Raw genomic sequence first — 23,320 nt, forward strand, 5'->3', positions numbered from 1 at the left:
AAGAGCATCCCAAGAGGCATAATTACCACTTGTACTGTACAGAAATCTCTCCCATCTGACAAAACAAATAAAAACATGTTTTCATGAGAAAATTTTGTTTATATTATGTTATACCACCGAAATGGTCATTTGGTTTAGGCAGAGAAAGAAGTAGTCTTACTATGAAAAAACAATATTCACACCAAAAGTCTCCCTTTTAGAGGAAAGATTTGTAGGGTAATGCATCTCTGTTCAGAAAGACGAGCAGCGTGTTTTTCAGACTAGTGCATAAGATTTGTGTTCCCATGACTGTGTATAATATCTTAAAAAGACGTGCAACTGGGAGAGTGTTAAGGCCCTCTAGGAAATACTGGAGAAGGACTGCTGCATTCCTCTGAGTGGTGGAATCCCAGCTACCCGGGAACAAATCATCATCACTCAGTTCCCCTCTGTCTCTGAACGTTTTCCTTCTCAGAACTGCAAAGTGTTGCTATAGATGGCCTTGGTAGGAAACCTGTTTCGATGGCATGAGGGATCCTTTAGTTCTTTGAGTTGAAAATGCAGAGGATGACTCAAGGAATACAAGATCTGACCTTGAACAAATCTTCAGGGCTAAGGTGATCAAGCTACTGAGCCGTACCAGAGGTGTGATAAGGTTCCATGTTTCCTGTATTAACTTAGGCCAAATTTAAGGGGATTCCACATGAAAGCAAGCTAATTTAAGATTAAACACTGCTATCTGCATCTCATGAGCATGTGCAAGGACAGTGGAAAGTTACCCACCTCAGCTGAAGCGCAGTAACATGACAATAGAAGTTATAGAGGAGTGTCTATATCCAGCAATTAGTAGATATCAGGCATAATTATGTTTTTGTGTTCTGTATTCTTGCTGGTAAATAACCATCATTAAGGGGGGCAGGCAGATGCCTCATATGTCAGGTAATTTTCATTGTTTACTTCTCAGATCATGAAATTGCCAGGATACCGACTTGACACTCGGGATACCACCGGAACGCTGACGGCGAAGCATGGCAATCTACCACATTATTCACAGGGGGAGGGAGCGACAGGCCAAGCTCCAGGCCCGTGTCTGCGTGTTCTGGGTGTTGCCCTTCACGTCGTTGCTGTGCTTCGTGTCGCCCATCGTTGTTTCCCTGTCGCAGGTTTTTCCCAGGATGTTTTCCCTGCTTTCACTGACCTTGTCCCAGCTTTAGGTCTTTCTGACTATGTCTGCTGCTGAAGTTCTATACCAGAATTAATTACACTTTGTGCATATTTCCCGTTAGTTGTCTTCTCTCTGCTTCACCCATAGACCCGTCCTAGGTCCTGTACCTATCCTCTTTATGTCGTTATCTTTTTTCATATTGATTTCCTCAAGGTATCCCTTTTTTGCCTGCTTTATTGTAAGTTAGGATTCTTATCAACATTCTTATTTCTTCCTCTGTTTTTCTATCCTTTCGACATAGAAGCTGATTACAATTTTATAAAAACATGCGTAGTTTAGTTTTCAGGTTTTTTTATAAGTATTCGTAGGTATAAAGGGATCTTTTTATCTAAATATGCCCCTGCCACAAAGAGATTGTTTGCTTTCCTTGCTTCTTTTCGTTTTCTCAGGCAAGAACAACTTTGGGAGGAAGCAAGCTAGCATGTGTTGAAGGCTGGGATGAGCAAAGAATTTGGACCCTCGGGGGAGCTTTGCATTCATTTTCTAGTGAGGCCCACTGGTTAGCTAGCCTGCCTTTAGTGTGCGCTGCATGTAACGCCCTTGCACACAAAGAACAAACAGGATTTCTGTCAAAGTGGCTTAGCTCAAGTTGAGATAGCAACAAACAAGGAAAGAACAAAAGTCAGATATCCACAAGAGAGATAGTGTTTGTGTGTCTTTACTGATAATCTGATTAAATTGGAGGCAAAATTGCTGGTTCCCACCACTTTTAGAAAATCAAAGCTGCAGCAGCACAAGAAATAAATGTCAGTATTGCACACCCTTTGGTTGGGCTTTTCCTGACCAACAGCCACAGCTCCAAGGCTTTAAAGAAAGGCTGTCTTGTATTTACTGCTTGTCTTCTGACAGCAACAGGGCTGCTCCCATATGCTGATCTCTGAATCCAGTTTGTCCTGGGCCACAAGCTCATCTCTCACCTTCTCTCTGTTCCTTCCCCTGGCTCTTGAGCCAGATCTGCTAACAATAATGGTTGTGAAAAGCTGTGGCTGTATTTTAGGAAGTAAAAAAATTATGATGGTTTGTAACACTGTTTATCTACTGGTTTTGTTACCTGCCCAGTTATATTATTCTGCAATAATACAGAAAAAAATGCACTTTCCTATTTCAGTCAAGGCACTTCATACATTTTAATGCGTTGAATCCTTAAATGTCCTAAAGCACAGGTTAATGACATCCCTGTTTTAAAGTCGGAAAACACAGAAATAGACAAGCCAACATCAGCATTTTTCAAGCATCTGCAGACTGTTACATCTCTTATCAAAAAATTAAACTATACAAAATCAGTGAAATTTTTTGACAGTGAAGGTCGTACCGAGTTGGTGGAGCTGCAGTGCGTAACTGCGGCAGCAGCAGGAAAAGACGAGTGTCCTGGTTTCATCTGGGATAGAGTTAATTTTCTTCCTAGTAGCTGGTACAGTGCTGTGTTTTGGATTTAGGGTGAGAATAATGCTGGAGCACACTGATGGTTTAGTTGTTGTTAAGTGGTGTTTGTACCAAGTCAAGGACTTTTCAGCGTCTCAGACTGCCCTGCCAGCAGAGGCTGGAGGTGCACAAGGAGCTGGGAGGGGACACAGCCGGGACAGCTGACCCCAGCTGGCTGAAAGGGTATTCCATACCATATGACGTCATGCCCAGTACACAAACTGGGGGGAGCTGGTCGGGGGCTGCTGCTCAGGAACTGACGGGGCGTTGGTTGGCGAGTGGTGAGCAGTTGCGTTGTGCATCACTTGTTTTATATAGTTTAGTTCTGTTATTATCATTATTACCATTATTATTATTTTCTTCCTTTTCTGTCCTAGTAAACTGGTTTTATGTTCTTTTTTTTTTATTCTGTCTCCATCCCGCTGGGTGCAGGGAGCCAGCAAACGGCTGTGTGGTGCTTGATTGCTGGCTGGGGTTAAACTACGATGAAGAGTCCCACACCTTTGTCCTGTCTTTTCTCTAGAGTGATTCTAGGACATATAAAAGTTAGTAAGATGTTACTATATTGGCAGCTGAACAACCACGTGTGCTTTGAACATAGACAAATTTGAATTTAGCCACAGTTATTTCATTTTCACTGTTAATAAAGCAGCACATTAGCAAGGCTAAACCTGAAAATGTAGCTTTAAATGGACTGTTATCTGGCATCTAGAAGAGGCTGTAGAGAAAATAGTTGCTTTGTTCTGCTGGCTTTGTTTTCACTGTAAGTAGAACAAGTCAAGAAGTGTGTTTCAGCTCATGTAAGTAAAGGTCCTCTGGTTTTTTGGAAAAACTTAAGCTTAGGAGAGCACACTTAGCCCTTTCTCTGGCCCCATCTCCATCATGGTTAGGAGTGCCTTCTGTTTTGTGTTTCCTTCTTCTAGAAAGTCTGAAACTAACCCTAAAACATGCTGCTGATCCTGCTGTCGTAACTAGAATAGAGCAGAACAGAGACTAGAAAACTAGAAACAGAGGCTAGAAGAGGCTAGGCTAGGCTAGAAGGTCTAGACTCAGATGAAAATCTGAGTAAAACAGTAACATCCTGAGGAGCTGAACAGGAAAATTTCACTATGGCAAAGGGATTTATCTCCTTGGGAGACAGATGACTGATAACAAGTTTAGATGGAAGAAAGGAAGTTTTATTCTAACAATTTTTGCTTTTACGTGCCAGGTACCAGTTGTTTCATTCTTGGGGCCTTTGAGTCCTGTTAAACCTCAAAGCGAGTTACGGGAATTCAGCACTTCACAAAATGGTGCCCACAAATCTCTTCCACCTTCAGTTTTGAGCGTCTGTGTGCGTACCTTCCATCATTAGGCAGGGAAGCCCAGTCTGGGCACAAGGCTGCCATCAATGGCTGCCTGACGTTGGCGTGACACATCCGCCAGAGCCCCCGCTGGGATTGGGGAGCAGGCCCCGCGGTGCTGTCGTGGCAGTGGGTGAGGTGCCGGGCCGTGCCACAGCCCCCGCTGCCTGCGCCCGGGGCTCACGCCGGCAGTGCAGACCCCAGGCTGATCGGCCACGGTGGTGCTGAGGTTTTGCTTGGTCCAAACAAGCAGCTTAACTCCTGAATCTTAATCACGCCTCGCTTCCTGCTTACTTGTTTTTATCCCTGTAGGATTTCTCATCCTCTGAAACCAACAAAAAGATCATACTCTGCTTCACTTCCTGAAACCTCATCATTTTTTCCCAGACTTTCCATTTCATGCTGTTTGAATTTTATTAAGATTTCTTTGCACAAAAGCAGAGCACTGGCTATATGATGCCCTCAGGAATCGGAAAGGCTGTTACCATAATGTCCCAAATCTCTGGAGACATTTTGTTTCTCCCAGAAGCTCTTTGGAGGATTGTGGCTAAGGATATAAAATATCTTAAATGTTTACAGCAGTGATCTTGATCTCCGTTGGATTTTAATGCAAAAGCTTCTTTTTGTTTAATCTATTAATTGGCACGTCACATTAATACCGATCAAATATTACCCGTCCACAAAATGAATGATACTTTCTTTACATCTTGGGATGAAGAAGAATATTTTTATTCCAGAATTATGGATAATATCAATATGGATAGTATCATGAATCATCTGTTTTTAAGACGATGACTTTCTTTTCAACACCTCAGTTGATCATTACTGTTTTCACCAGATATTTTCCAGAAGCACCTCTGTTTTATCTGGTTTTGCCTCCAAAACTTTCTGTGCTTCCCAAACACGGCCATACGTAAGTTCTTTACAGGGTGCTCACAAAAGCATGTCTCCTCCAGCAAACAGGCAAAGATTTTGTAAGTGTTAATAAGGCTTTATTTTGACTGGTCAGCCTTGAAATCAGAAGTGACTGCTGAACTCTCAGGAGTGTTTTGTATAGCACAATAGTCCTGCTCAGATGAGTTTTGAAATGAAATTGTGAAGGAAGCTGTATTCTAATTTGACAAAAAAAGATAAATACTGTGAAAAAAATTATTCCATTTTCAAAAAACTGTAAGATGTCTGTGTGTATGTATGTACATGTAACATAGCAGGAGACTTATGTAATTTATTATTTAATTGAAACAACATAGATCTGTATGTTCATTTGATGGGAAAATATTTTGTAAAATTTAATGTATGAACAATTGTACAGAATCTGGGATGCAAACTCTAAAGATACTGATATTTAAAAACCTGTTAGAATGTTAGTCTATTTGGGACACAGTTTTCTAAAATGCTTTGTTATGCTGAATGCCTCGGGCTTTCTGGGGTCATACTGAAGGTGCTGGGAGATTAAAAAAGTTAGATGTCCTTAAAAGTAATGTAAACAACCAAAATATTAAAGGAATCTGGTATTTTAAGACAAATCGAAATCTTTCTGTTGTTGAAGGATGTTATGCGTCAGGAACTCAAGTCAACAATTTTCCATCACAGATAACTGAAAGTCTTTACAGGAAGTACCAGACCAAATGAAAAGGATTTTAAAATTCCATTTCTAAAATAGCAAACACAGAAATCGGACACTGATCATGTAATGGAACTACCTTATAAATATGTCAGTTCGCACCACTGTTGAACACCATATATATCCTCAAAGTAACGGTCACTCAGTGATCTAACATTGTCGTCCTCACCCGTATCCTATATTTGCCAGCCCTCTTTGTCATTGCATTTACCATGTACCACTCTTCTTCCTCAGAATAATGCTACAGCGATGGCATAGAAAAGGATAACAGCAGTTGCTCTCTCAAAAGAAGAAAGTAATTGAGACAGTTTTAATGTAACCCTTTTAATGCTGTCTTTCAATACAGCTTCTTTGTAGTGATTAACCATGATAACATTCTTAATTGGTCAATGTTCTCTTAAAACGTCAACTTTTCGTAGTCATGATGTGCTATGTACTTCTGGCATCAACTGGTTAAGAGAATTAAATTTATCTTGCACTTAGCAGTGCAGACATTTGAAGAAGTGCTGGAAATAGCTGACTGTATTACCTCAAGTTTTAATTCTACGATAAAACTTCTTTTTCACTATCCAGATGATGGTTAAAACTGAATTTAAATGTTATGTACACGAAGTTCTGCACATCTCTTGGAATACGTCTCTCTTCAATGGTAAAAATAACTGCGGATGTTCAAAATTCCAGAGTTTAACTAGAAAAGTTGGCATTTTCTGCTGCAAGGTGTGCACTTTTTATAGTAGTTAGATAAAAATTACACAGTACTCATTTTTTTCCCTTCTGCTTAAATCTCACTGCAGGATGTGTGACACAGGAGAAGGGCTGTTCACCTTTCAGACACGAGAAGGAGAAATGATATATCAGAAAGTCCATTCTGCGACACTGGCAATAGCAGAGCAACATGAAAGATTAATGTTGGAGATGGAGCAGAAGGCAAGGGTAAGGTCCTTTCACCAAAATCTTTAGACTTACAGAAATCGGTAGTGAACAAAAGAAGCGTGGAGTAATGGCAGTCCGTGGAGTCAGCCGCAACGATGGTGTTGCCTGTGTGGCTGACACAAAAGAGACACTTGGAGTTACGTGTTTCCATGGTCAGAGATTTTCGGCGTGTGCTGTACAATGATCTGTTGTTGGTGTCTTTTTAGAATGCTGGATACCGTTAAACACGAGATCCATGGTTACCTTCTTGAACATTGTGACTCTGTTACTCAAAGACTGAGCCTTTAGTCGAAGGCAGCTGACTTCCATGAATGAGTGTTAATTGCTCCTCATGGCCTCCCAGGTGGAAAAAAGAAGTCCAGTATGAACACTCCTAGGTGACAGCAGACATGTTCTACTTTTCTTAACCCCGGAAAGAAATGTATTTTCTCTGCACTATAACAAGTAGCGAAGCAATGTGAGCTCAAAAAGAGCTATTTTTTAATTTTAAGTTCAGAATTTCCAGTTTGCACAAGTTATCTTTAAGCAACTACTGAAAAGTTTGGCGTTTCTTAAGAGAGAAAGAAAGAAAAGTTCCCTGTATGCTTAGAAGTAGAGATGGTCTTGAGTGGTGATTCTGGAAAGCTAACTTTCAGCCGTGATTTGAAGCTACCTTTATATCCACCAGAGAGGAAAGATATGGGGAGGCCAGGGAACCTGATCTGCATGCTTTTCTTCTCAGGTGACCATGATTCTCCACATACCTGTGTCCCTAGAAGGAGATTCGAGGGTAATGGCACCATTTCCAGTGACTCTCTCTCCCTCCCTTCCTTCCTTTGCACACCAGCTGTGTGCCCAGTCATGCAAATGTGACTTATGTGATCCTCTCCCCGCACACTCTGTCACTGTCAAAATATCTTGCTCACATTCCTGAGAGAAAGGCTCTTGCAAAGGGCAACCTGAGAGCACAGTGTGCAACCTCTCCTCCTAATTACTCCTCAGATAATTCTATCTTCCTCTATTTACTGAAAAAAGAAACTTGAAAAAGTCTTGGATTTCCCTGTCAAACGTCTGCTATGTTGAATGCTCCCCTGAGACTCTGCATGACCCTAAGTAAGAGCTGAGACAGGAAGCCATGAAAAGTGAATTTTTGGTGGTTTAGGAGGAAGGGTGGATGGGGTTTTCAGACAAAGCAGGAGCAGTTGGACAATAGTTGAGATGCATGAACTTTGGGCAGAAAAAGCAGGAGAGTTCACAATCAAGATTAAAATAAGGTTAGGGAACAGAAGCAATTGCTGGAAAATTGCTGGAAATTGCTGAAAGACAAGATGATAGAGTAAACATAAGAGCATCTAAAGTAGTAGAAATGCTGGCAAGAACCAACTGCATTCTTCTGGGCAGAAAGTGATTGAGTAATAGTTCAAAACCAGGAAAAAGCATCATTATAAATATATTTGCTTTTAAAGTTTCCACTCCAGTAAGATGAATCAGAGCATTTTCATACTGCCATAGTAAGTGCATAGACCAGGACCATACGGGATTTTCCTTTCATGGAAGCACCACTTCCAGGTCTCCCACCCATCAATCAGCAGCTCTGCTGCTTGGCAAAGCCGTTTCCGTTGTGCCATCAGATGACTTCCCCGAAGCCCCGTTTATGAAGGCTGTGGCCGTGTGGGGCATGGTCTCATGCTCTGAGAGCAGGCTGAGAAACTGAACTGGCTCATCAGCCGTGCAGGGCGTCGTGGACTTGGCTCCTGGGGGAGGCTGCGCTGCGGTCTGCAGGGGGAGATGGGTGGGGGCCCGCTGTAGGCTGCCGTAGGCTGCGTAGAAGCTGTGGGCTGTGCAAAAGAGGCTGAAAAATCTGTTGGGTTTGTGCTTCAACTAGTAAGAGAATGTTGGTTTGATTTTGGAAGCTCAGCTGCCCCCGAGTATGGGGTGCTGAACATTTAAGGGGTCATCTGTGTGATCCGCAGCATTTGAGTTGTAGCATATTGGAAACAGAATCTGAAGATGCTAAATAGACTAAGTATGTGTTATTTTCCTTTTATCAAGTATAATTGCTTCTCCGATACCTAAATCTAACAGTTTCACGAAATGCCTCTGTATATTTTTCCCATAAGATTCTGAAATTGAAATGCAAACAAGAGTGTGTATTTAAATCAGGGATCAAGAGGCCATAAATATCTTCTAGGTCTTCCCAAAGCTTGACCGTTGATCTGTTGTATCTGTAGTGCTATGCTTGCTCTTGCCTGGCCCTTTCCGTAGTGAACAGCTCGTGTTTAGTATTATGAATTAAATATTTTTTTTTTCATAAAGGTGAAAATGAAATAAATTTTTAAAAGTAAAGGAAGCTTAATGGTATATCCATTATTACAGAAATCAGCAAAAGGGAAGAAACTTAACGGTAATTCCATCTTCCTTCTAGTCATTAGATGCTATATATTAGAAAGTGAGTATTTGTGTGTTCTGTCCTTCGTGTTAACATATTTTAAGTAATTAATACACTGAAGTTTCATTTAAATTTTTCCAGATCATTATAGGTTGTAAGCCAATAGTATAAAAAGTGACCTGGAATGCAGGATCAGTGGTCCCTGGCATAGGTGTGGTTTCGAGTTGGTTGTTGGTTTTACTGGGACCAAAGCAGACTGGATTTCATTCAAATGGCAAAGTGGAGAATGATCTAATTTAGCTCAGGTGGTCTTCTGATTGGGTTTGAAACATTACATTAGCAAAGTGATAGTGGTTTATGCTCGCTTTGTTTGGGACAGTAGCAAATCTGGCCAATGCAAGTAATTAAATTGAAATTATTTTCAGGGAAATTGTTATCTGTATGTTTACTTTTTTCAGTCTTCACTTTTTTAATGGATCAGCGTAATACAGATGATATTTTTTGTTTGTGGGTGTTTTTTTGAGGGGACGAGGCAATATGGTAGTGTTTTGTTAGTGGTTTTACAGTATCAGCACAACAAATTAATTAAAATGAACCATCACTGGCTTTCTATTTATTTAGTGCTGTTGTGTTGTCTATATGGGAGTGTCAGCAGCTCTGGTTTTGTCATCTGAATAGTCTGCATTCTTATGTACCTCTTCTCTTGCACACGTACACACCACCACCCCTTTTGGTTTTAAATGTAACATTTAGCATTCTGGCTGCATTGGCAGTCCTGGAATTACCAAAAAAAAAAAAAAAAAAAAAAAAAAAAAAAAAAAAAAAGAAAAAGGCAATAGCCTCAATGATGGCGTGTATCCCCACTAACTGGAGCCTGATGTGAGCACGGATGGTGCACATCTGAGTGTCCGACAGCCAGCTCTTCCATCCCTCCCCTGTCCCCAGGCTGGCTGCAGGCTCCTTCCACTTCCCTTCCATTAGCTCAGGCACTTATCTGACTCTGGGAGTCAATTCAGTTTGCTAATTTGGCCAGAAGAAAGAATAGCTAAAAGGAAGAGGATTCTGCAGAGTTATGGAGCTGAGTTGGTTTACAGAGGCACCAGTGAACAATTGGAACTTCCCAGTTATCCCATCCTGAGGAGAGAAGGAAAAAGATTAATTTACCCTCTGTAAATGCTGAGCATCCTCCTTCTTACAATCAGTAGATGATGTTGAGTTTGGTGATCTTTTTTTAATGAATCTCAGTGAAGATAGTTTTCACACACCAGTGTATGAGCACAGTTGTTCTCAGCAGCACCAGGATGTTTATGTGCTTACTGTCACGTGGCATTGGGATTTAAGAGTTTCCTCCGTAATACCAGCTTTGATCTTGTGCCACTCAGCCTCCACTGAAAACACTCCTGATGCACCCACTGTTGTTCAAGTGTATGAAATGGGAGGTTAAGAACTGTAGATTTCTCATATTATGACTGTGCATGCAAGGGAGGCACGCTAAGGAAATAGTTGTACCTTCGTAACCTTATAAATCACTTCTTTCAAGAGCTGCCAGTGAAAGCCTATTATGTAATCTCAAAAGAATAAAACCATAATTCTAAATAAGATAGCACTAAAGTTGATGTCAACAGCGGAAGTTAATCAAGCATCAGTAAGACTGGAGTATAAATGCATGAAGAAATGATAACGGCGTGAGTATCATAACATTACCATAGGAAATATTCTGTGACAGTTGTTTTGCTTTAGACAGCAGAGCTGTAAAAATAGCGTCATTGTAGGTTGTGATCCTTTTAACATTTTCCAGAAGATAAACACCATTATGAAACACTGCATCTGTATATTTCTCTTCTATTCTCATTATTTACAAGTCTTGTCTCTAATATTCGATCTAATATAAGTGAATGAGTCATCATGATAGATTCCTGTCATTTTAAAAAAAAAGATAATATCAATATGTCAATGAGTTTATATATTTTTTTAAAAAAAAGTTATTAGGAGGGAACTAATGAATGTGCCAAAGAAGACAAATATCAGGCAATGGAACTGGGCATAAGGAGAGGTTGAAGAGGAGGATGGCTAAAAAATAAAACAGCAAGTCTTTTAATCTTTATCTTTCTTATCTGGAACAGTGTGGAGAGGGTAACAGCATTTCATAGGACTGGTCTGAGGATAAATATAAATGACAGGGTTCTCAGGCATGTTATTAATAAGAATGTAAATAGAATGAACAATATCAGTGTAAGTTGTCTTGCAACCAGAAAAGAAAAAAACAAACTCTGAGGCTGGAGAAAATAACAGCATTAGTTTCACCCTGAACTTTTAATTTAGCTTTGCTCTGTAAACAAGTTGGCACTATGTATTTCTTCACGTATTTTTAACCTGATCACAACCTAACACACACTCATTGAAACATTACAGGATCGAACATCGTCAACACATCAGACGTTCTAAATTTTTGTTTTAAAATGGTGGTTTCACTTTGAAGTATCCTACCTTTGCCAATGCATCTTCAGGGCTTTGTCTGGCTTGTGGTTGTTTATCGTAGAACCATGGAATCACAGAACAGTTTGGGCTGGAAGGGACCTCAAAGACCACCCAGTCCCACCCCCTGCCCTGGGCAGGGACACCTCCCACCAGACCAGGTCGCTCCCAGCCCCATCCAGCCCGGCCTTGAGCCCTGCCAGGGAGGGGGCAGCCACAGCTCCTCTGGGCAGCCTGTGCCAGCGCCTCACCGCCCTCACAGGGGAGAATTTCTTCCCAAGATCTCACCTCAATCTCCCCCTTTCAGTGTGAAACCGTCACCCCTCGCCCCATCACTGCCCTCCCTGATCCAGAGTCCCTCCCCACCTCTCCTGCAGCCCCCTGTCAGCGCTGGAAGCCGCTGTAAGTCTCCCCGGAGCCTTCTCTTCCCCAGGCTGAACACCCCCAGCTCTCCCAGCCTGTCCCCACAGGGAGCTGCTCCAGCCCCTGAGCATCTTCATGTCCCTCCTCTGGACCCGCTCGAGCAGCTCCGTGTCTGTCTCGTGCTGGTGCCCCCAGAGCTGGACACAGCCCTGCAGGGGGGTCTCACCAGAGCGGAGCAGAGGGGCAGAATCCCCTCCCTCGACCTGCTGCCCCACTGCTCTGGATGTGGCTCAGGCTGCGACTGGCTTTCTGGGCTGGAAGTGCACACACTGCCGGCTCATGTCCAGCTCTTCATCCACCAGCACCCCAAGTCCTTCTCCCCAGGGCTGCTCTTGATCCACTCCTCCCCCAGCCTGTATCTGTGCTTGGGATTGCCCTGACCCGGAGGCGGGACCTTGCACTTGGCCTTGTTGAAATCCATGAGTTTGGCTTGGGCCCACCTCTCCAGCCTGCCCAGATCCCTCTGGATGGCCTCCCTTCCCTCCAGCGTGTCCACCACACCACACAGCTTGGTGTCATCGGCAGACTTGCTGAAGGTGCGCTTGATCCCGCTGTTTGTATTTCCGATAAAAATGTTAAAACACACTGATCCAAATACCAGCCTTTGAGGAACGCCACTTGTTGCTGGTCTCCACCTGGACATTGAGCCATTGACCGCGAGTCTTTGAGTGCGACCATCCAGCCAACTCCTGATCCACTGAGTGGTTCATGTGTCAAATCCGTGTCTCTCCAGTTTAGAGACCAGGATGTCGTGTGGGACAGTGCACAAGTCCAGATACATGACGTCAGTTGCTCTTCCCTTACCCGCCAATGCTGTAACCCCACCTTATAAGGCCACCAAATTTGTCAGGCACAATTTGCCTGTAGTGAAGTCATGTTAGCTGTCACTAGTCACCTCCTTATTGTCCATGTGCCTTAGCATGGTTTCCAGGAGCATTCGCTCCATCATTGCCAGGCACAGAGGTGAGACTGACCGGCCTGTAGTTCCCTGGGTATTCCTTTTTCCTTTTTTAAAAATGGGGGTTGTTTCCCCTTTTCCAGTCAGTGGGAACTTCACTGGACTGCTACAGCTTCTCAAATATGGTGGCTACCCATGGCTTAGCTACATCATCCGCCAGTTCCCTCCGGACTTGTGGGTGCATCTCATCAAGTCCCATGGACTTGTGCACCTTTATGTCTTTGTGCAGTGGTGTAACTATTATTTTCAACCTGTGAAGTATGGGAAATTCAGAGGGACACTACTAGAGGCTCTGACCCGATGATTATATGAAATACTGTCCTGCTCTGCCTGGGACAGAGCCCAGCCCACCAGGCCAGGCAGGCCGTTAGCAGCTCCACCAGCCAGGGCAGTGACCTGAGTGAGCCACAGGGGTAGCCCGTCCTGTAACGCCTGGTCAGTATAAAGGGGGAGGTTGGCTGGGGAAGTGGGGTTCTGTCTGTGGTCCTTCTTTGGGTATTTTCTGCTCCTCCTCTTCCCTCCTCCTACTCCTGGAGACTGGGAGGGCCAGGCATTCTAGGCTGGGTGTAGGTTTGTATACTTTATTTGTTTTGCTGTTTCATTAAATATGTCCTTGCTTTGACCTTTGGATCTCCTCTCCTTTTCCCGATTCCCCTTCTCAACTGGGCAGGGGTTACCAGGTGATAAAGCTATAATTTAGCCCCTGGTATGGGCTGACTGAAGACAAATATTTAGTTAAGGTATGTGTGTTTTGGGCTTCCTTTCAGCACTGCAATTTACTTAATATGAGGAGATAACAGAGGAGAAAACTTCAAGAGTTCATGCATAGATGATCGTATGTCATGATACACTGGTCTCTCAGTATGTTTTCTTGTATTTCCAAGTTATGTATAAGTACTGAGGTTCTGAATACAAATGATAATTCATGAACTCGTGCACTTTATATGAGCTAAACTATAGCCTCAGGTCAGTAATTCATGCAAGTACTTAGCTCAATATTGTTCTGTTTCCCATCTGAAACTGCTGTATGATGTTGCTGTATGTTTGTTTAGAAGCTTTAAAACCCTGCAAAAAGCGGGCTGCTTCATTGTGATACGTAGCTGGTGTTTACTTGGTCTGCATGGGTGTTGTGAAGCTGATTGTGATTCCTGGTTCTAGAGGTCTTTGAAAGTTAGAGGTTAGAGCTGACATAGCCCTGCAGCACCCTTGGTAGGAGAGGACTTCTAGAGAAGTAAAGCTCACCCTTTGCAGTGGAAACTGGTAATAAAAAATTGGGGGTGTTTTACTGCAGGAACACTATCCGCTGGCAAGCCATGAACGGCTGAAAATATTGCCAAGGTTAACAGCAAACCCAAGAATGATTTCTTTTTATTTTTTCCTTAAGTCAGAATCTGTTTACTTCTAAGTTTGAGTTTTGTAAACCTGATTCCTAGAAGTGTCAGTAGTTTCCCAAAGGGTTGTTAGTTTGTTAAGCACACAATGACTTTTTTCTTGACTCTGACTTTAATGTGAGAATTTTTTAAGAATTTTGCCAGGCTCTTTTGTTAGTCCTTAGGCTCAGAAAACTGGATGTACTTGGAGTAAAATCATAGAGTTGGGTCACAAGTCTGTTCCCACCATTCACCACAGTAGTGGGGTTGTAAAAATTCAGACTTGGTTTCAGTGGCAGTTAATGATTTCTCCAACCGGAGATGTTTTATTTCTTAATCTTATTTGAAATAAAATGTTTTCTTGAATGTAGCCTTGTTTCAGGGACTGTTACTCATATCCAATAATAGACATTCAGGTACTGTGGCAGCATTCAAATACCATGCATCAGGTACCATCCACTTCCTAAAAGAAAATACTTCATCCTGCCATGGCATCAAACTTCCACAGCCACTTTCTCCATCAGCTGCAGGAGCCTGCGTGCTGTGGGGCACCTTGCCAGCAGCGGGAGGACAGGGGGTAGAGCCTGGCTTCTCCGGGAATGCTGCGGGCGGTGGTTGTTGCTGGGTGTTCGCTGTGCGGTTGAATGAAACCGCAGTACAGGGGAAGCCTTTGCTATGGTAACGAAGGGCCGGTGCCGCTGCAGTGGGGGAGCAGAGCTCTTCATCATGTCAGAAACGCTGCAGACAGCATAAAGGTTTGTGGAGTGTGTAGGTAAGTGCCGTGGGTAGGTGTGAGAGCTGGCAAGTCCTTGCATAAGAGTGTATTGGATATTTTGGTCATTGGTGATGTAATTTCAATGCTGTTTTACCATTTGAAAACTATTCACTAGGGTTTTGAATATTTTTGAAGTAGTAGTAGTCATGAGGGCTCTCATTCAGAGCACGGTGGGAAGAAGCCAATTCCCCCCTTGCCTGACAGAACTTTGAGATTTTGCTTATTCCTAAGCATTGAGTTGGGTGATCTTAAATGTGAAGAGTCCCGCTCCAAGGACTAAAATCCACACACCTCACCACATGGATGCATATCCTAACCTAAAAATTACTCTTTCCTTCGTAAAAATTTCTGGACTCTTCTCTAATATTAGCATTCTTCTAGATTTCTGTCTATTGCGCTACCTAAAACTCAGATTTCAATCTGCCTTCCTCCTAACTATCCTGCTCTGCCTGGGACAGAGCCCAGCCCACCAGGCCAGGCAGGCCGTTAGCAGCTCCACCAGCCAGGGCAGTGACCTGAGTGAGCCACAGGGGTAGCCCGTCCTGTAATGCCTGGTCAGTATAAAGGGGGAGGTTGGCTGGGGAGAGAGGGCTCCTGGGCTTCCTCCTGCTCCTCCTCTGGCTTCTCCCGAGGACTGCTCCCTGGTCAGTTGTGGCGGCTGGATGTTCATCTGGCTCCGTATAACTGTGTGTGTCTCTGCTGGTGCTGGGGGTGTCTCATTAAACCTGTTTCCCTCCCACCCAGGGCTCTGCTCTCCTTTTCCTGATCCCCTCCCTGGCTGGTGGGGGGCCGTCAGGTGACAGAGCGGCTGCTACAGGTTGGCCCTGGGCACAGGCTAAACATAGACACTAATCTAAGGTAGGAGCTGAACCAAAACATGCAATAAAAGCCTCACAGAGCTGTCTCATAATGGAGGCAGTACAGTTTCTTGTCTGCCAGGAGCCTGCTCCAGCCTTTGAATCCATCCTAAAGCTGCGTGTGTGGATCCTGTGAACACCGTTTTCCTTGTTCCGTTCACCTCATTTGTCTGTTTGCGTGGAAGTATGCTGTGTCCTGAACACCTCGATCTAAGCAGCTAGGGTCTGATTAGTTTCTTTGAATGCAACAGGGCAGACATGTTGGAAGGTGCAAACCCTCCTGACAATTTAGCACATAGGTGCTTTAGAAATCCAGGTAGCCACTATCTACTCTTCCAGGAGCTTTCTAAAGAGCTAGGTACAGACGTCTTAGAAGTCAGGTATCGCTCATTTCAACTTTACAGTGTTGTATTTGTATATAAGTGTATTTGAAGGCTGGTGACAAAGCACACTTGTAATTTTTTTTTTCTTTTCTTGTACTTTGCAAGATATTGCAAGGCCCAGCTCAGCTGTGTATGAATTGCCCAAGGTCATAGAGTAATATGGGAATAGCACAGCAACGAAACAAATCCTGAATCATAGTCACTTCCTTACTCATAATTAACTTCTGAAAGTTATTTTTCACATGGTTTTCGTCAGTCTTTTGAACTGTAGCGTCATTCAGTGTCTCCTCTCAAGCAAGGCCTTCCTCAAGCTCAGCAGCTCTGCTCAGGAGTTCTCTGTATCGCCCGAGGGAATGGTTAAGGCCTTGTCTCTGATTAATAAGGAACTTCTGTATTGATGCAGTACAGTGGGGCACAGGGATGTTCAGAGAACAGGAGACTTTTTTGTGAAAGTAGTAATCTGAGAGGGGATCAAAAATTCTCATAATACTCCTAAAGTTTCTCTGTAAGTCCCTCTGGTGCTTTCTGCGCTTTGGCTCATCAGGTGCCTGTTGGTAGGGCAAAACTTTGGTGAAGTTCACCCTTTGTCTGCTTTTTACTTTTTTCTGTGCTTCCATTGCTTTTTATAAAGATGGCATTTTTTAACATGAATTTTATTTATAATAATCTAATTATGTTTAGACTGAAGGCGACAGGTATTTACTATTTAAAAAGCCCATATCTGAAATATAGGCACTTTTCAGAGTACAAGCTGTCTTTTGATATGTGTTAATCAAAGCCTGTCCAGATAGGGGTTGTTTATGTTACTTTTTTGCTCAGCCTTGGGTGGTGGTTGTTGTGTTACTGATATCCCATTTATGGTTCCAGACATGCTAACAATTTTTCTTTATCAGCTGCTCTGCGCTGTGCAGGAATCAGAAATGTAAGACAGTTGTACAGACACTACAGTCCCTGAACTGTTGACTTGACATTGTGTAATACAGCTACTGTAATAAGTGAAGTAAAGATAGATGTGCAGCTACTACAGTAAGCAAAATAATGTCAGGTTAATGCACTGGCACAGCACATCTCGTTAGCTCTCAGATTTTCAAAGCTATTGAATACAGGATCAGAAAAATGGGCATTGGGAGGGACTGCCGTTGGTCAGCTCTCCTAATCTGCTCAAAGCAGCAATAGCATCAAACCTAGAGCAAGTTACCCAGGGTCTTATCTAGGCAGGTTTTGTATACCCCCAAGGACATAGATTATGGGTACCCATGCCAGTGCTCGCCTGCTGTCATTGTGAAGGCTTTTTTTTCCTTAAGTCTGTCCTGAATTTCCCTTGCCGCAGCTGTGACTGTTGCCTCTTGTCCACTCACTGTGCACCTCCGGTAACAGTCTTCTCTACAGCATACCTTTAAGAAGAGAGAGAAACTGGAGTTCTGTTTCTTGTAGCCTTTGCTTTCTCATGCTGAATAAACATTAGACACTTAATCCAGCGTCACTGATCGTATTCTGCTGCTTAGAGTTTCTCTGCCAGACTCTCTGCAGTTTGACATTTCTCTTATGCCAGGGCCCCAACCTGAGGGCTCTGTGAACACAGCTGAACCTCCACATGAGGTTTCACAAGTGCCAAATAATGGGGAAATGTGACTTCCTCAACCTGCTGGCCATGCTTTTGCCAGTGTGGTCCAGTATGTGGTTAACCTCCATCCCAGCACATGTATGCTGATTATTCACATTGTCTCCAGGACCACTAGGCCCTTTTGGCAGAGCTTTTGTCTAGCAAGTCAGTGCCCAGACTGTACTTGTGCACTGAGGTGCCCTGGACCAGTTTCAGCGTTAACTAGTCTGTCATTGCTGAACTTTGTGAGATTTCTGCCAGCCCTTTCCTCTGCTTTCCTGAGGTCCCTCTGAATGGAAGCCCTCCTGTCGGTGTGTTTGAATGCTCCCCCCTAGTTTGGCGTCAGCCGTAAATTTGCTCAGCGTGGATTCTGTCCCACTGCCCGTGTCGATGATGATGTTAAAAAGGATTGGAGTCCTCGCCTGTCTAGACTGCAGGAATAGGTTTTTCAAAAATGTTTCAGTTTGCAGTATTCAGCAGCAAGGGCTTAATGAAGATTTTTCCGTGCTGTGCTAGAAGCCTGCATCGCTGTTGCTGATGCCTGTCTCAGGGTAGAAGCTGCGAGTCTCATCACATTCGGCCTGTCAGAATCCATTTCCGTAAAGTAGCTGCCAGACAAGATTCAGATGGATTCATATGGCTGGCTGTTGAATGCACATCTCTGCAGTGTCTGTGATTCAAAATCCATTGACAAACCGGTGTAGGTTCTTGTTTATAAAGTGAAAGGACTTGTGGTCTCTTCATTGTTGTCAATCGTTTCCTTGTAGGACACAGTGGTGAAAGTTGCAATTGCTACTAGCTGGGAGATTTTGTAACATCATTTATAAAATGATGGCATTTCTGTCATGTTTCCCACATGCTGGTCAGTGATAGCCTTTTACATACATTTTGTATTACCTGAAGAAAAAAGTGGTAGAGTTGCAGATTTCTATGACAACAGGTATAATTCTGTTTTCTTTGTTTTGTGAAGCTGGAACTTACCAGCACAGAGGCAGAGGCCTGTTCTGTTAAATGGCAACCGTGGATTTCAACCTCTATTACACCAAGAAACTTTTCCAGGGGAAAGAAACACCTGAGTAATAGTCAGAAAATGAAATTAAATGGAGAAAGGTTGCCAGTTGTAGGATTTATTAGGGTGATGTATGCAAATATGACAGCAGTTTACAACACATCTGTTTCCTGCTTTCCAAATTGGGTTCCTGATTTGCAGATATTTTTGCTACATTAGCAAGTGAGCATCAGTAAGAAAGCAAAAATTTCACTAGCTTCTTTTATTTGCAAAGATTTGGACTATGATTTGGACTCTTGTCTCCCATTTTAAGTTGTTTCTGGACCCCAAAAGAATGTTTCCAAAGATACATCATGTATGTTTACTTAGAAGTGTGCGTATATTGCTTTTGAATGATTGTGTATTGCAATTTTAAAACCAAGCAATGTCAAGTATTCTCTGGCTGTATCTATCTATATACAGGATCATGGTGTGATCCCCATGTGTGTGGGCACACACAGTGGAAAAGAATAGTCCTTTATTTTTATATACCAGCTTCTCAGTTCACTTCAAATCTCTAACAGCCCACTAAAGGCAATGGAGCTACTAAAGTAAATGTTAAATGAAATATGAATAAATTACTTTATGTTTGTGTTCGTATGCACAGGCATGTTTTTAGATGCCCAATACAGTATATTTCAAAGCTAGAACTTAATAATTTACATTCATGTGCATTGCGCATGTGTAACTAGCCCCAGTATGTATGAGTCAGGATGCATTTGTGATGTTTAAAGGAGTTAAAAGGAAGGAAATGTGTTCTTTTGGAAGGTATTGAAGTGTCATCTAAGAAGGCTTTACTACACAATAGTAATTTCTATGTATCCTGGTGTTCTGAGTCGTTTTTTTTTCTTTTTAATTGAAATGTCTTTGTATGACATATAAAACTAACTTCTGAAAATGTCAGGAAGCAGAGGTCAGCAGGACTGTTTGTCACTGAATACTGGAGTCATGCACTGATAAGCTTAATAAGGAATATTCGTGAAAGGTTATTGATGGTTATTGTTTCAGCAAGTGTTCAGAAAACTCTCTTCCTGTCACTTTATTAAAGTTCATTGGTACCAGCAATTTCTATACACTGAAACGAGGCAACTGAAAGAAATGTGATTTCCACAAATACATCTAATTGGAAACTACTGATCTGTTTTAGACAACAGAAGAAAATCTTCGTAAGAAAGCTTGTGGGGTCCAAGGCATTTTCTTTATCAGAAAGAATGTGTGGTGTGGCCTCACCAGTGCTGAATAGAGGGGAAGGATCAGCTCTCTTGACATGCTGGCACCAGTCCTCCTAATGCAGCCCAGGATACAGATGCCCCACAAGGGCACCTTGCTGGCTCACGAGGACCCCCGATTCCTTTTCTGAAAAATGTCTTTCCAGCTGGGTGGCTGCACGTACTGGTGCCTGGGGTTGTTCCACCTCAGGTGCAGGGCTTTGTACTTCCTCTTGTTGAAGAGCGTGAGGTTCCTGTCAGCCTGTTTCTCCAGCCTGTTGAGGTCCCTCTGGGTGGCAGAATGTCCCTCTGGCGTATCATACCACTCCTCCCAGTTCTGTATCATAGCTGCTGAGGGTGCACTCTACCCCATCATTCTAATTATTAATGAAGGTGTTGAACAGGACTGGATGCAGTATTGGTCCCTGTGGTACACTGCTAGTAACTGGCTCCAGCTAGACTTCATGCCACTGATGACCATGCTGTCAGCCCATCCATTCAGCCAGCCCATACTTTATCAGCTTCTCCATGAGGATCTTAGGGGAAACAGTGTCAAAAGCCTTCATGACATCAAAAGAGACAACATCCACTGCTCTCCTCTCATCTACAAGGCACTCATTTCATCGTAGCAGAGCACTGGGTTGATCAAGCATGTCTTCCTTTTGGTGAACCCATGCTGACTAATCCTGACAACCACCTTCTCCTTCATGTGCCTGGAAATGATTTCTAGGATTAGCTGCTCCATCATCTTCCCAAGGACTGAGGTGAGGCTGACCAGCCTGTAGTTCCCTGAGTCCTCCTTCCTGAAGACAGCAGTGTCACTGGCTTTCCTCCTGTCCTCAGGTGCCTCTCCCAGTCACAGTGTTGTTTTGGCAAACCAAATAACGTCCTCTGTACTCTGCTGGCTACCATTAACTCCTTAATTCAGTTGGAGACCAAAACTCCTCCTAGCCCTCCCATCATTGACTTGTATTTTGTATCACCTACTAACAAACACTCATAAGGATGCACGTAATTCACTGTTTGTTTTTTAAATGAGACAAAGCTGTAAATTAACATTTCAGTGATGAGCTGCTTGAGATGAATGACCCCTAGAATGTATTTTTGAAGGTTAAGCTAATACTCTAGAGTTAAGCTGGTCTATCAGTGCATTCTGTGCCACCTGCTTTCACTTTAAGCATTCATGAGTCAAAATGATGAACTCTTTCAGGCAGGACTGTGATTCATTTCCATTTTTTACTTGAATAAAATGTGTAGGGATGTGGTGTTATTTTGGATTTTGCTTTTCAGTTTTTAGGTGTCCCTTTCCTCTGATCATCCCCATTTCACATCTGGAAATATCCATGCCTTTAAACAGATGCATAAGAAAATCCTAGATTTTTTTACTTTTAAAACCTGAAGACTTTACCCTGGATGGTACTGCTTAGAGGAATTATTTTATAGTTCCCCAGATTCTTATTCCAAATGCTGTATATTTTCAGGTCAGCAAATGTCTGTCTGCAAAATCTTTTCCTTCCTGTTGTCCAGCACGTCTTTTTCGTAAAAGCTCCCACTTCATGGTAACAGAAAGTGCAATCAATATCTGCAAATAATGTCTGTGCAGTACTGGATTCTCTCTTATATATGTGTGTGTTGAAGAAATTGGCTCAACCTGCTGGCAATTTCTGCTATGTGTGAGAGACTCCTACCACTTGGTTGTGTTTGTTTCTCCTAAGACCTGCTGTATAGTCGGGCTTGAAGTACTGGGCTTGAAGTACTCAGCTCTGTTCACGTCAGCATCATCTCCCGTGTTATCAGTGAATGGCTTTATGCAGTGAAAAATGGATAAAGTATTTCATCACTGCCCATATGTAGTACAATGGCTCAAACCTTGTAAAGACTTAAGAACCTTCTGCCCTCCCAGTAAGTGGTATAGTTTCCATAGATGTGAAACTTCTTGTGAAAGACACAAAACCACAATTTTGTGATAGAATACAGGTGAAGACACGCACACCTTACTGACATTCAATATATCCCAATGTGTTGGAAAATCCAGCTGCTTTTTTTTCCAATATTAAACCATTCTGTCAGACAATGGAGTGATCTATCATGTGCTTCTTTTAGAGGAAAGGCGGGGGGGGAGGAAAAAACCCAACATACTCCTGCCAGAAAGGGAGCAAAATGTCCCAATTATCTCTTTATAGTGTGGCCAAGGAGGTTAGGAAAAAAAAAAATCAGTCCCACTGAATCTTACTTCAGAATGCTTTTCTTTCACCATTGCTTCATACGTAATGTTATTGCACTGCCAAAGAATAATCATCATCTGCCTTGGCACTGCAAAACAGTGCTATTATTTTGAGGCTTTTTCCTCCATAATTGATTAAGAAATTCTCTGAAAGGTCATAACAAGGTTAGAATAGCTACTGAAAAGCTAAATGCTAGTGATCTATTGTAAGTGCTTAAATCACTGAAATTACTTTTACAGCTAGCTTTTCTATATGTTTTTTCAGAAGATTTATGAGGTCATATATTGGTGGGGGTTTTGCCAATATTGTGTATTCTGTCTGGAACAGCAAGCTGGGCAAAAATGTAAAAATAAACATAAAGCAGTGCATGGCAAATAGATAAATACTGTGCTGATACCTATAAGTGTTTGCTTAAAGGTGCCTACTCTAATATAGTGAACACAGCCTGACCAACACATGGCTATTTTCTAAGCAAGCTAAGTGATCATGACAGAGCGTTATTGGGAAATTATAACCAGAGGGTGATTATTAGTGACACAGTGGCAAAGGGAAGAATGTTCTTACTGGACTTCCGTAGGAGTATACCCTGCATCCAGTTTTGTTAAGTATTTTCATTAAGTTCTGGATCAAGGCACAATCTAATTATTAGACTTCCAGTTCGTACAAGAATAATATGGAAGACATGGAAGTGGGTCAATGAAGAGACAGAATTCAAAATGGCATACTGGAAGAGTGCTTTGGAACAGCAGAATAAAATTCAACAGAAATACAGGTAGAACACTGTACTGAAGAAGGAATAATCTCTTTCCTGGTGCTGGATAGGAACTGCTTTTTGTAGAACAGGTCTTTTTTTCAACAAGTTGAACATGGGGCAACACTATCTGCTTTTGCAAAAAAAGGCAAAGGTGGCACCTTTTTCTTAGTCATTACTGAAAATTAAAAAAAAAACATTTGAAAACAAAACAAAACAAATTTCTTCCCTCCTTGTTCTCTAACTCAGCTGATGCTACCTTCTAGATTGTGTGATTCTTAAACTCTAGTAACTTTTCACTGTGGATATCAGTGAAATGGGTCTGTGCTATTCCACTGTCAGCTAATTTG

General features: G+C 42.5%; 1 protein-coding gene across 1 annotated transcript in view; it reads left to right on the plus strand.

Annotated features, from left to right (window-relative positions):
* The window catches only part of DOK6 (docking protein 6), a 243,584-nt gene that overhangs the window by 173,525 nt on the left and 46,739 nt on the right, over window positions 1-23,320 (plus strand). The window contains exon 6 of the mRNA XM_086469280.1: window positions 6,388-6,526. Within this exon, the coding sequence (XP_086325406.1) occupies window positions 6,388-6,526 (139 nt within the window). The remainder of the gene's footprint in view (window positions 1-6,387; window positions 6,527-23,320) is intronic.

The sequence above is a fragment of the Leptosomus discolor genome, chromosome 8 (assembly GCF_034619465.1).
Source record: "Leptosomus discolor isolate bLepDis1 chromosome 8, bLepDis1.hap2, whole genome shotgun sequence".
NCBI classification, from domain to species: domain Eukaryota; kingdom Metazoa; phylum Chordata; class Aves; order Leptosomiformes; family Leptosomidae; genus Leptosomus; species Leptosomus discolor.